The sequence below is a fragment of the Cervus elaphus genome, chromosome 31 (assembly GCF_910594005.1).
Source record: "Cervus elaphus chromosome 31, mCerEla1.1, whole genome shotgun sequence".
NCBI lineage: Eukaryota > Metazoa > Chordata > Mammalia > Artiodactyla > Cervidae > Cervus > Cervus elaphus.
This window is the reverse complement of record NC_057845.1, coordinates 44,943,657-44,957,189: the sequence shown is the minus strand read 5'-3', so window position 1 is coordinate 44,957,189 and position 13,533 is coordinate 44,943,657. Positions and strand designations below refer to the sequence as shown.

The 13,533-nt window shown below is 45.2% G+C and overlaps 2 protein-coding genes across 6 annotated transcripts in view; one reads left to right on the top strand and one right to left on the bottom strand.

Annotated features, from left to right (window-relative positions):
• The window catches only part of NXPE3 (neurexophilin and PC-esterase domain family member 3), a 61,285-nt gene extending 47,998 nt beyond the window's left edge, over positions 1-13,287 (bottom strand). The window contains exons 1-4 of one of the 5 annotated variants that reach the window (XM_043892851.1): positions 13,158-13,287; positions 8,671-8,848; positions 5,609-5,827; positions 4,611-4,817 (exon numbers count right to left, since the gene is read on the bottom strand). In XM_043892851.1, coding sequence (XP_043748786.1) covers positions 4,611-4,703 — 93 coding nt within the window. In that variant the 5' untranslated portion in view covers positions 4,704-4,817; positions 5,609-5,827; positions 8,671-8,848; positions 13,158-13,287. The remainder of the gene's footprint in view (positions 1-4,610; positions 4,818-5,608; positions 5,828-8,670; positions 8,849-13,157) is intronic. The other 4 variants (XM_043892848.1, XM_043892852.1, XM_043892849.1 and 1 more) reach the window with 4 other exon arrangements.
• On the top strand, positions 2,702-3,062 carry LOC122687377 (non-histone chromosomal protein HMG-14-like). Its single transcript, XM_043892855.1, has one exon. It carries the CDS (start codon positions 2,702-2,704, stop codon positions 3,005-3,007), a length of 306 nt encoding a protein of 101 aa, XP_043748790.1. The 3' UTR covers positions 3,008-3,062.
• Positions 13,288-13,533: the final 246 nt, after the last annotated feature.

Genomic DNA, 13,533 nt, shown 5'->3' with positions numbered 1-13,533 from the left:
GAAATTCAAACACTGACATCTTTGGGGGCCTTATTCAGCCTACCATTTATACCAACATGACATTCAGAGACTTAGAAATTCAGAAATCTGTGAATTTACTATAGTAGTTGTTCTATACACAATCACTTCACTAGAGGGGTTTTGCTTGATTGTGGGTTTTATTTGTCCCTATACTTATATAACCGAATTTGAACCAAATCTTAGGAAATGTGGGGATTGTGTTATGATACAGCTGAGATGGAGCAGGCAAGAAGTCTTAGGATTTGCATTTTTCAAAAGCCCCATGAATTATTTTTAATATATTCAACTTTCATTCAATAAATATTTATTAATGTTTCAGAAGTGGAAGAGCTTAAAGTATCTAATCACATTTTATGTTGGAAAACTAAGTAAAAATGTAATCGTGACAAAGGAAATATTTATTTCTTAAATTGCAAAACACTCCCCATATACAATATAAAGAAGACTAACTTGAGAGTGAAACAAAACATGAGGAGACCTGTTACCGATGGAAAGATTATTTGCTGCATTCAGTATTTGTGTGTTTCATATATCTTAACCAGCTCTGAATGTGGCACACTTGAAGACACTTTTTCTCCCCTCATCACCGTAATGGCTAATTTTCTTATGTGATATTTTTAATTAAAATTGAGTCTGTACTTTTTAGAAAATGCTCAGATACTCTAATTGCAAGCAAAGTACAGTCACGATCAGAAGCCTAGGATGGACTAGGGATTAAGGGATGGCAGACGGCCAAGCCTTTCCCACTCCCCACCCCACACCCCAGGCTTAACTATTAACGTCACAGTAATAAACTGAATGGTTTAAAAGTCATGACAACATTCTCAGCCTGGACAAGATGACATCTTTAGACAAGGCAAAGTGTTGCACCACACTCCACAAAAAAGATCTGTTTATATAATTTTTAACATCAAAACCATCCTACATCATTTCTTACTTGCCACCTCCCTTCTCCATTATTGTTTGGTTTGTCTTCATGCAGACAGTTGGAGCTGTGAGTGGACATTCTCCAAAAGTTTCTAGGAACCACAGCAGGACTATTAAAAGGGTTTCTAACAATAATTCCTAATATTCCTTTCTGACTGCAGTAACATTAATGATGTGGACTATGGCTTATCCATGGAGTAGGAAATGGCAACCCACTCCAGTATTCTGGCCTGGAAAATTCCATGGACAGAGAGGCCTGGTGGGTTGCAGTCCATGGGGTCGCAAAGAGTCGGACAGGCCTGAGCACCCACGAATGAATGGCTTACCCTCTCAAGTCTCTCCTTCTCCCTTTTCCTACCCCCTAGGCATCCGAGACCTCCTGGACATACACAACCATCTTCTCTATTCTTACACCCAGGCTGTTGAATGCGGTAAAACACACACCCTCACAAAACCAATGCAGATAAGCACCACGCACACGTGTGACCTTGGAAGTCACCGTCCCTCTATCATCCTGCAGGATCAAGCTCCATCCCCCACTCCCATTCTTTCAAGCCCATCTGTGCCAGTCTTCTGGGCACCACCCTCCTCCCACCTTCCACCTCCCTTCTAGACAAGAACTCCCTCAGTGTCTCACCTTCCAGCAACAGATGTATCCACATTGCCACCCATTATGACGATCTTCCCTCTTACGTCAGGGGAAGGAACACACCTCCCCGTACACAGCTGATAATAAAATGATAACAAGAACACACACTATCAAACGTGTCCCTCATCCTACATCACCGTACGTGCTCCATCTGTGCTCTGGGCCCCATCCTCTCCAGCTGCCCTTGGTCCATGAAATCTCTCCAGCTTAAGTCTTTCCCTTCAGTTTCAAGTCCCCCAGACTTCTGCTTGCAACCAAGAGAGAGAAATGGTGAGATTTACTCTTCCACCTGAAACAGTGGTTCCCCAGACACAATACGTTAGACAACAAAAGAAATGATGCCTGAAAGATGGGGAATAAAGGAAATGATTCCTATGATTGATTGCCCTTTGCTGACAACCTGAAAGATGGGAAATATAGGAGATGATTCCTGTGAGTGTTTGCCCTCTGCTGACAGCCTTGAGAGCATCTCCAGCCTGCAGCAGCAGGACAGAACCCAGCAGGAGCCTGGTGAACCCCCTAAATTGAGGAGATGGCGCTGAGAGTCTTCAAGCTGATTAGAATCCTTAGGAAAGTAACAGGGGAAGAGAGCTACACACACAGAGAGCTCAGGAGATCTGCAGAGAGCCCTATGTGTGTAAGCAAACTGCCGGAGGCCGGGGGAAGAAACTCCTGAAAGGATAAGAGACCAGTAACCTGAACTCCCACAGGGCCGGGATGTTGGACAAACAGTCGGTGCAGAGCAGAATCCAAAGAGCAAAGAGATACCAGAATTAACTCGGACCTGTCACCTGAGAAGTACCGCAAACCAACAAAAGTAAAAGAACAGCATCATTTTAGATAGGAAACACTCCACAAATTTTGGTGATATGTGAGTTCATGAAGGGAATTTTTAGCAGAGAAGGGGAAAGGGGACTGTTACTAAATACCTTCTCGGCACCAGGCGCTGTAAGGGTTCCATAATATGTGGTCCCCACCTTGAGCCACACAGAGTCTTTGAGACATTCATCATCCGCCACCGCCGCCGCGGGTCCCAGCAGCTCGGGCGGCGGAGGAGCGGCCGCGGCCCTCGGGCGCCCGGCTCTCGCCCGCCCCGCCACCACGATGCCCAAGACGAAGGTCAGCTCCGCCGAGGGGGCGGCGAAGGAGGGGCCCAAGAGGAGATCGGCGAGGTGGTCAGCTAAACCGGCTCCTGCAAAAGTGGAAACGAAGCCAAAAGAGGCGGCGGGAAAGGACAAATCTTCAGACAAAAAAGTGCAAACAAAAGGGAAAAGAGGAGCAAAGGGAAAACAGGCGGAAGTGGCCAACCAAGAGACTAAAGAAGACTTGCCTGCAGAAAATGAAGAGACTAAAAACGAGGAGAGCCCAGCCTCTGATGAAGCAGAAGAGAAAGAAGCCAAGTCTGATTAATAACCACACACTCAGTCCTGTCAGTGGCCCCTGTCTCCCTTCTTGTACAATCCAGGGGAATATTTTTATCAACTATTTTGTAAATGCACGTTTTTTTAGTAGCTCTAGAAACATTTTTAAAAAGGAGGGAATCCCACCTCATCTCATTTTTTAAGCATAAATGCTTTTTTTTTAAGAGGTGAAATAATTTGCTGGTCGTTTATTTTTTTTGTACAACCAGAAAATAGTGGGATATTGGATATGGCAGGCTTTGATTGTCTTGGGTGTCAGCTTAACATTCCATAGATGGGGGGTAGCTTTTATATCCTATAATACAAAAGCATACTAAATGGCAGTTTGGAGTCAGTTGTGCATTTAATGTCTTGAACACTTTAAATTACTTCTCTTCCCATATTGTTTTGGTAGAATTATTTCCCTCAGCAAACCACTTTTTGATATTGGCTCTCCTGGTCAGAGTTTTGTGCACTATACTATAACATCTTTGGTCTTGGTAGTCCAGTTTTCCCAGTAACTTGGTTAATGTGCTGTGAACAATTGACAGTTTGGGTATATAGTGTATATGATATTAAATTGTGGATCAGTGGGACTTATGATGTAACAACATATCAATATTTGAAGATATTGGTACTGGATATCCTATTAAGGAAAGTTTGCTCCAAATTTTAAGCTGCAAAGTCACTGGAATAATTGTTAAGAATCACAACTACATGATATTTTAGATTTCTGGTATGTATGTGAAGAATTGTGTACAAATTGAAATGTCTGTGTAGTGATCCTCAAAACAACCAATAAAATCTCAGTTATAAAAGAAAAAAAATAAATATATAAATAAAACACTCATCATGAACTCCCTCCCCCGAAAATCTCCTTCATTTTTTTTCCAGGAGTCAGATGAAAGGTCCCCTCCTTGAAAGGCTTTCTTTCATCACTCTAAAGCTACTGAACTGTAGTGTTGGAGAAGGCTACTGAGAGTCCCTTGGACTGCAAGGAGATCCAACCAGTCCATCCTAAAGGAAATCAATCCTGAATATTCATTGGAAGGACTGATGCTGAAGCTGAAGCTCCAATACTCTGGCCACCTGATGTGAAGAGCCGACTAATTAGAAAAGACCTTGATGCTGGGAAAGATTGAAGGCAGGAGGAGAAGGGGACAACAGAGGATGAGACGGTTGAATGGCATCAATGACTCAATGGACATGAGTTTAAGCAAGCTCTGGGAGATGCTGAAGGACAGAGAAGCCTGGTGTGCTGCAGTCCATGGGGTCACAAAGAGTGGGAGACAGTAACCCACTTTCTTTTCTCTACGGTATGTCTCACAATTTCTAATTATCATTTGTTATTATATTCCATGCTTACTTATAACTCATATTTTCTCCCATGCATTTAGAATATGAGCTATTAGAACAATAGTGAAGAAATCACTGCACCCTTGGTGACTAGCACAGTATATAACCATGGAAGGCACTCAAATACTTACTGAATAAATGAAAACAAGAACTGTGACCAGGATTAGCTTCCCGATGATCAATGTTTTCCAGACTCATTAGCCCCAGAGCCCCCGACGTGGCTCCCTTACTTACGAAGGAGCGTGCTGAGGACTCACCTCCACCTGAGTGACATTGATGACCAGCGCCACCACCATCAGCGCTGCGAGCAGACAGCAGAACAGCCGCAGTCTGAAGAAGTTGATCCACATTGTCGGGCTGTGTCCTGATCACCCATGGCCGACCCACGGCTTCTCTCACTCCTCAAAACTCCATGTCTTCACAGATGGCTAACAAACACGTGAAAAGATGCTCAACATCGCTCACTGTTAGAGAAACGCAAATCAAAACTACAGTGAGATATCGCCTCACACCGGTCAGAATGGCCCTCATCAAAACGTCTACAAACAATAAACGCTGGAGAGGGTGTGGAGAAAAGGGGATGCTCTTGCACTGTTGGTGGGGATGTAAATTGATACAGCCACTATGGAAGACGGTATGGAGATTCCTTAAAACACTAGGAATAAAACCACCATATGACCCAGCAACCCCACTCCTAGGCTTATACCCTGAGGAAACCAAAACTGAAAAAGCCGCATGTATCCCATTGTTCATTACAGCACTATTTACAATAGCTAGAACATGGAAGCAACCTAGATGTCCACTGACAGATGAATGGATGAAGTAGTCATGGTACATATACACAATGGGTATTACTCAGCCATAAAAAGGAATGCATTTGAGTCAGTTCTAATGAGGTGGATGAACCTAGAACCTATTATACAGAGTGAAGTAAGTCAGAAAGAGAAAGACAAATATCGTATTCTAATGCATATATACAGAATCTAGAAAAATGGTACTGAACAATTTATTTACAGGGCAGCAGTGGAGAAACAGACATGGAGAACAGACTTATGGACATGGGGAGAGGGGAGGAGAGGGTGAGATGTATGGAAGGAGTAACATGTAAACTTGCATTACCATATGTAAATTAGATAGCCAAGGGGAACTTGCTCTATGTCTCAGGAAACTCACACAGGGGCTCTGTATCAACGTAGAGGGGTGGGATGGGGGAGAGATGGGAGGGAGGTTCAAAAGGGAGGGAATATACGTATACCTATGGCTGATTCATGTTGAGGTTTGACAGAAAACAACAAAATTCTGTAAGCAATTATCCTTCAATAAAAAATTTTAAAAAACCATGTCTTTGCTTTTCTGAGTTGAAGATGAGCTTTCAGTCTGATCTGCTTCTTTTCTGTTTCGTCTCTTTAAGAGTTCTTTGTATAGAAGAGCAACTGGTGTGGATTTAAAAAGCACATTTTTCTCCAAAGGATTCCTTCAAAGAGGAGAGATGAGCAAACAGATCACCAGTTATGACAGCTTAGGGTGGAGTAAAAGGAAAGACACTGTATTTCCTTTTCCCTAACCTTACCCAAGGCCCAGAGTCGTAAGAGAAAGCAAAGAGCCAGAGCACAGTAGGAACTACTCCACATTTGGACAATTTACTCAAACCCAGCTCCAGGTTTTCATGTAAATAGAGATATTTCTCCTGCTTCCTATTTATGTTTTAACTTTTAAGAGAGCAAAGAACATCTTCAGATTCTTAGAGATTACAAAATTCACGTGTTAATTTTCTAAAGAGGTCTAAATGAATAAAATCACTTCCCTTCCCTTCCAGTTCATATTTTATTACATTACTACAGTAATTATGGGCTTCCCTCGTGGCTCAGTGGTAAAGAACCCGCCTACTAATGCAGGAGATCTGGGTTCAATCCCTGGGTTGGGAAGATCGCCTGGAGAAGGAAATGGCAACCCACTCCAGTGTTCTTATCTGGGAAATCCCATGGACAGAGGAGCCTGGCGGGCTACAGTCCGTGAGGATGCAAAGAGTTGGACGTCACTTAATGACTAAACAACAACAAGAGGAAAACCTGTGATTTTATAAGGAGTTCTGGGATTAGGTGCAAACCATTCTGACAACCTCTGGAAAACAGGAATGCCATCCCTCTGGATGGCAAGAGACAGCAAACACCCTTTGGTTTCTGGCTCCCCTGCCCCATAGGCAGCTCTGATGCCCCCTCAGTTGAGCAACAAGGCACAAAAGGAAAGACACCGCCCTAAAGATGGAGGAGATGAAAGCTAAGCGTGAGGAGTAACAGGTCACCCTAATCCTTCATCACACCTGCTGAAGGCAGAGGATTTGAGAGCAGGCTGCTCCTAAATATTCTTCCATGTAATCATTTCTAAAACTCTCTCCCCAGTTGCTATTATGGTATAGGTAAGCAGTGAAGACGCTAGTATTTTGTTCCCAGCGATGATTTCCGTGGAAAGCAGGGTAAAGAGGTCAAGGTGAAGAGGGTGCATAATCGCAGTGCAGAGGGCCTCAGGATACCTCAGTTGCACCAACACTCCCCCCTTTTGTGTTGGACCTGGCAAGCCCCCTCTTCCCTCACTCCCCTACTCCTCTGATCTAATCTGTCCCCATTCCCACACCACAAGGACAGACAACAACCCTTCCTCACCCCAGCGTCATAAAGGAAATGAGGTTAAGCTATTCCAATATGCTTTCCATCCTCAGAATTCCCACAGCACTTACTTTTTCCACTTCTCATCTGATGTCTATATTTGTATGTCTTTCTAGTCTCCCCAACTACACTATACCAATAAAGACTATATTTAAAAAAACAAAAACTATATATCAAAGAAAAGCAACTTAAGGATAACAATGTACCATACATTTTGATTCCTTCCCAGTACTCAGCTCTTTGCAGGATATATGTTGATTCAACAATCCACACAATGAATAATTATGGAGGCCGAGGGCTTCCCTGGCAGCTCAGTGGTAAAGAATCCACCTGCCAATGCAAGAGTCACGGGTTTGATCCATGGGTCAGGAAGATCTCCTGGAGAAGGAAATGGCAGCCCACTCCAGTTTTCTTGCCTGGGAAGTCCCATGGACGGTGGAACCTGGTGGCTACAGGCCACGAGGTCACAAAGAGTCGGACACAACTGAGCAACTAAACAACAGCTGTGTATTGCACACTGTACCAAGTGCCAGAAATCCTCCTGGCAAAGCTTACACTCATATTAGGTAAAAGGCCTTTCCCTCCTAAATTAAAGAGAAATAAATCTCCCACTCCTGGCCACCTCCACAGAGACGCCAGGTAATGTGAAAGACTGTACTTAAGCATTTCATGGCCTCCCAACACCGGCCCCTCTCCAAAACTCAGCTACCTACCCACCCTGAAATGCCCGAAGATTCTAGGAAGGAAATGACTGTGAAATAAAGGAAATAACTCTGTCACCAGGGCCCCAGCTGCTCCTCTGCAGAAACCCTTCTCAAGGAGTTGGCCGTAAGAACCACAGGTTCCCCTGATGGCCAGAGGGAGAAGACCAAGGATGATACTGCAGAGAAGCTCAGCCGTACCACTGCAGCCGTGTTCCATGTACTGCACGAGGGCCGGGAGGCCAGAGGATGTCAGCATGGCTCAAGCTGGTCAGAAGCAGCACAGCAATGGCGCAGAAGGATGGTGGGGCCTGGAGACCTCAGAGCTAAAGGGACAAAAGGCCTTACAGGCAGCCATGCAAATATGCAAGAAGCCCCTCACGGGCAGGGACTTCTGATGAAAATCCTCATGGAGGGTCCTGCCAGGAAAAGACCTACTTCCTGCTACAAGTAGGTGGAATCCTGACACTGAAAGATCCATCTGTACACCTAAGCAGATACAGCCTACAGTGCACTAGCCAGACCGCTCTTTAAAAAGACATATACTAAAATGTTGATAGTTATCATCTTTGGGCAGGTTTTGTTTCTCTCCTTCATCTCCACCAGGAAACAGAAATCACAAATACAAAGAATCAAGCTGGTTTCTAAAAGCAATAATTAAAAAGGAGCCATAAGGAGAAATAAAGCATTAAATCAGATACAAGAAAACAAATTTAAAATGAAAGATTCCAAAGTGAAAAAAGAAATCTCTAACAGATTTTTGGGGTTTTCCTATAAATATAAAACCTAGGCATTATAACAAGAAATCTATTTGCAAAGAGAGCAGGGAAACATTATTTGGTATCTCAAATTGCCTTAGAATTGAGTAAGAACAATACTGTTAGATAGGAATGACTCTAAAAAGTTTCCAAGATCAAATCCAAAATAAAAATATATAATTGACTTTAATTTACCTTTTTTTTTTGGAAGTTTCCAGTTCCCAGGAAGAGCTACTTATTGAAACTAAGAAATTAAGGTTTACTTTCCTTCCAGTGTAAAGTCTGAACTCAAACAATCATGAGAGCCTTTATTCTTTTCTTGTCACATTCAAAGCACGTGTTGATGTTTTTCATTTCTATACCATTCTTCCTGCTGCAACAGAGATAAGTACATGAAACACAGGTTGAAGATACTGAAAATGAAGTAAAGTAAAATATATTTGAAATCAAGGATACAATTTTAAAGCAAGAGATGTACAACAACTTCAGTACAAAGTAGTGGGTAGAGTAAGGATAGGAACATTTCCTTTCCTAGCACTAAAAAAAAAAGACCTGGCAATTTATATTCACAAACTTACACAGAGCAAACCACTCTCAGATCTGAGCTGAAGGTCAAAACCTTATCAATAGCAATATAATTGGAAAAAATATAAATCACAGATAAAACCTTCGTATGTTTCTGTGTTTTTTTTTTTTTAAATTTTATTGAAGTATAGTTGATGTACCATGTCATGTTAGTTTCGGGTATACACCAAAGTGAGTCAATTATACATATACATACACCCACCCCTTTTAAGATTCTTTTCCCATAAAGGCTTTACATTACATATAGGCTTTACATTCCCATATAGGCTTTACTCATCACAGAGTACTGAGTTCCCTGTGCTACACAGCAGGTCCTTATTTTTCTTAAAGAGTAGAATAATCATGCACTTCAGTGCTCCATCCTACCACTAGAGAAAACAAGAGGTGCTGGACACATCTAAAAGTTGTGATCACTCCATGAGGACTCTCAACTTGAGCACTTCTGTTCCCAAATCTCTCTGAAGTGTTAGAACACAGTTATTCACGCTTCATACATATGTTCAAAGAACAAGCAAAAAGTGAAATCCACGATCTGCTGGGTTTGTTTTGTCAAATTTTGATTAAGACTGTTTACGTGCCAAACTAAATTCCTTATGACCTGTGGCAAACCTATACTGGCTGCCATTAGTCAGAGGCACTGGACTTCCTTCCACTTCTGCTTTAGGAAGTCAGATACCTCATGAAAAGTGAAAGTGAAAGTTGCTCAGTCCTGTCTTTGCAACCCCGTGGACTGTCCATGGAATTCTCCAGGCCAGAATACTAGAGTGGGTTGCCTTTCCCTTCTCCAGGGGATCTTCCCAACCCAGAGATCAAACCCAGGTCTCCGGCACTGCGGGCGGATTCTCTACCAGCTGAGCCACAAGGGAAGCCCAACCTAATGAAAAGCCGGCTTAAAACTCAATATTAAAAAAACCAAGGTCAAGGTATCTGGCCTCATCACTTCACGGCAAATAGAAGGAGAAAAGGTGTAAGCAGTAACAGATTTCCTCTCCTTGGGCTCTAAAATTATTGCAGATGGTGACTGAGGCCAAGAATTTAGAAGATGATTGCTTCTTGCAAGGAAAGCTATGACGAACCTGCTGCTGCTGCTAAGTCGCTTCAGTCGTGTCCGACTCTGTGCGACCTCATAGACGGAGGCCCACCAGGCTCCGCTGTCCCTGGGATTCTCCAGGCGAGAACACTGGAGTGGGTTGCCATTTCCTTCTCCAAATCTAGACAGTATATTAAAAAGCAGAGACATTACTTTACCAAGAAAGGTCCATACAGTCATGGCTATGGTCTTTCTGGGAGAAGGAAATGGCAACCCACTCCAGTATTCTTGCCTAGAGAATCCCGTGGACAGAGGAGCCTGGTGGGCTGCTGCCCATGGTGTCGCCAGAGTCAGACACGACTGAAGCGATTTAGCATGCATGCATGCACTGGAGAAGGAAATGGCAACCCACTCCAGAGTTCTTGCCTGGAGAATCCCAGGGACGGGGGAGCCTGGTGGGCTGCCGTCTACGGGGTCGCACAGAGTCGGACACGAGTGAAGCGCCTTAGCAGCAGCAGCAGCAGCATCGTCTTTCCAGCAGTCATGTACGGATGTGAGAGTTAGGCCATAAAGAAGGCAGAGCGCCAGAGAACTGATGCTTTCAAACTGTGCTGGAAAAGATTCTTGAGAGTCCCTTGGACTGCAAGGAGATCAAACCAGTCAAACCTAAAGGAAATCAACCCTGAATAGTCATTGGAAGGGCTGATGCGGAAGCTGAAGCTCCAGTAATCTGGCCCCCCTGATGGGAAAAGCTGATTCATTGGAAAAGACCTTGATGCTGGGAAAGATTGAAGGCAGGAGGAGAAGAGGACGACAGAGGATGGGATGGTTGGATGGCATCACTGACTCAAAGGACATGAATCTGAGCAAACTCAGAGAGATGGTGAAGGACAGGGAAGCCTGGCGTGCTGCAGTCCATGGGTCCCAGAGTCAGACATGACTTGGCAACTGAACAACAATGACATCTGACTTCCTACTCCCATCTCACTTGGAATTACAATCGTCAGTCACACAAATGAAATACTTGAGTTTGGTACTAAAAAGAAAATGAGGCAGCAACCCCACACTCTAGAGGGCAAATGTTCTTAGACAACCATTTCACAAAAACAGTGTATTACTGAACAACCACACATCCAGTTTCTGGGACAGTCCTCATCCTAAATACTCTGACCTGCTAGCCACATAAATGTACTTATCAGAGCAAGATATCTGGAAATAGAATTTGGAATACAAGGACGCCCATACAAAAGACAACTTACACGGAATATACCTATATTTGAATTCTCCTAGTTCAAACTCTCCAAAGAGCAGCTGTATTTCATAGGGTATTGAGTAAGACTTTGAAACTTAACAGGGCGATGTCTAGAGAAAAAACTGGAGACTCATCCAAGACCATGAAAATGATGGGTCAACCAAATGAGATCGTCCTTGAAAAAAATGAAGCAGAGACAGAAGTCTGCACAAGGACAGACATCTACAGGACTTGCTTCCTGATTTCATTCCACGGACCCCTTTCTCTCCCACGTACCCCCACTTCACATGTCCAAAATGCTGATTCACCTAGGCCTTCTCTTCTCCTTTTAAAGCAGCACTAATGCTTTCATAATTCTCTGGGAGGGAGGGGGGGGTGGTGGTGGGGGTAACCACAGGACAGAGAAGTACCCAAATCAAATAAGTCACAAAGCTATATATGCTGTAAGAAGAAAATAGGGCATGTTTTTAATGCCCTATTAAAACATGGTAGTCCTTAATCTTGCATGCCCATTAATATTATCTGGAAGCTTATACAAATATCAATGCTTGCACAACACTCCATCAACTGGATCAGAATCCACGGGAGTAGGGCCAGAGAAACAGCTTTTTATTTAGGATCTGCAGATAATTACAATACACAGCCAGGTAGGGGAATCACTGGTATAGAGTGGCCAGAGGGTGCCATTTGTACAAACTGTCCGGGATGGCCTTTCTGAAATGATGTTTCGATTGTAACTTACATTGTCCCTCCAGGACAATTCGATTTTGGGGCAGAGGGGACAGCCAACCCAACTTCAGTGATATGTCCCTTCATTTTCTTTCTCAGAAACAAATAATAGCACTGCATTAGGCCCAGAGAGACAGTGAGGATAACAGGCACAAAGAAGGTATTAAACACAGTCAAAGGAAAGCGGAGCCCAAACGCTATGGAGGAACACTGTGTTGTTTTACTGCGTGGATTGAGACAATTGATTATCACGGTCTGGGAGAGCCGCCAGCTTCAACACACGCTGATGTTCCAACAGATAATTAACCCCAGTAAGGAGGGGGACCCATCAGAACAGTGTGCTCCTTTATTTTTAGGAAATGCGGCAACAATCCTCCGTTAGAATAAATAACGAAAACAAGGGAAATTTTATAATTACAAATTTTATATGAATCCTGCCTGAGAATCCCTCTTACCACCACCCTGGTGGTCTTTGATCAGGTGCAGACGCCAGGCTGAGCCTCCACATCACACCTTGTAAAAGTCACACTCTACCCAAGCGACCTAAATAAATCTGATGTCCCAAAACGACAGTAAAACCAGAACAATCCAACGCCTGAGAAGACACCCAGCCAAAAGGCAGCTGGGGCTCAAAGCAGCGATGAGACTGGAGTCAGGGGCTGAGAAGGGAGCCGTCTCCAAGTGTTCGGTACTCGCTCAGAAAAGGTGTCAGGGGAAAGGGTCTCCAGCTGCCCCCAAGTCTGGGCTCCGCCGCGCTGCGGCTGCTCCCGCGGGTATTGCGGCAAGTCCAGAAAGCCGAGGATGGAGATGCTAGCGCCCTGCCCCGCCCCGGGACCGGCTGCTGCTCGAGCTACTCCGGGCCAGCCCCAAGTCTACCGTGCCTTGGGCCGGAGGCTCGCGTTCCAGGCTCCGGTACCCCAGCCAAGACCCCAGGGGCTGCAGCTCGTCTGCATCGGGCCGGGAGCTCGGGAGCCAAAGCGCGGAGAAAAGCAGCCGAGAGGCGTCCGGGAGGAGCCAGGCAGTGGTTCGCTCGGGCGGCAGGGGCCCATCCCGGCGCTGGAGCACAAGCCGCAGGCCGTCACTCACCTCCATCCAGGTCCGGCCTCCCGCCGCGCGCTCTCCAGCTGCCCCGGACCCGGACACCCTGCTCAATAGCCGCAGCACCAGGCCGCCCGGCCCTGGCTTCCTGGCCCCGCGGCGTCGCCTCACCCCCGACCCCCGGCTGCGATTGGTCCAGCTCTGGGAGGGGCGGGGCCGAGGGTGCTGAGTGACAGCCGCGGCCTCGGAGCGCGGAGCGTCCCCCAGAGCCGGGACGCAGAGGTGACCTCCGCGGAGCCCCGTGCAACTTTCGTCCCTCGCGAGGGCGTCCTGCTGCTGTCGCCTTTGATCTGAGCTCTGCCCACTATCGGGACCCGGCTCCTGTCGCCTTCGGACATCAGAGTGTCCCAGAGTGCAACTAGAG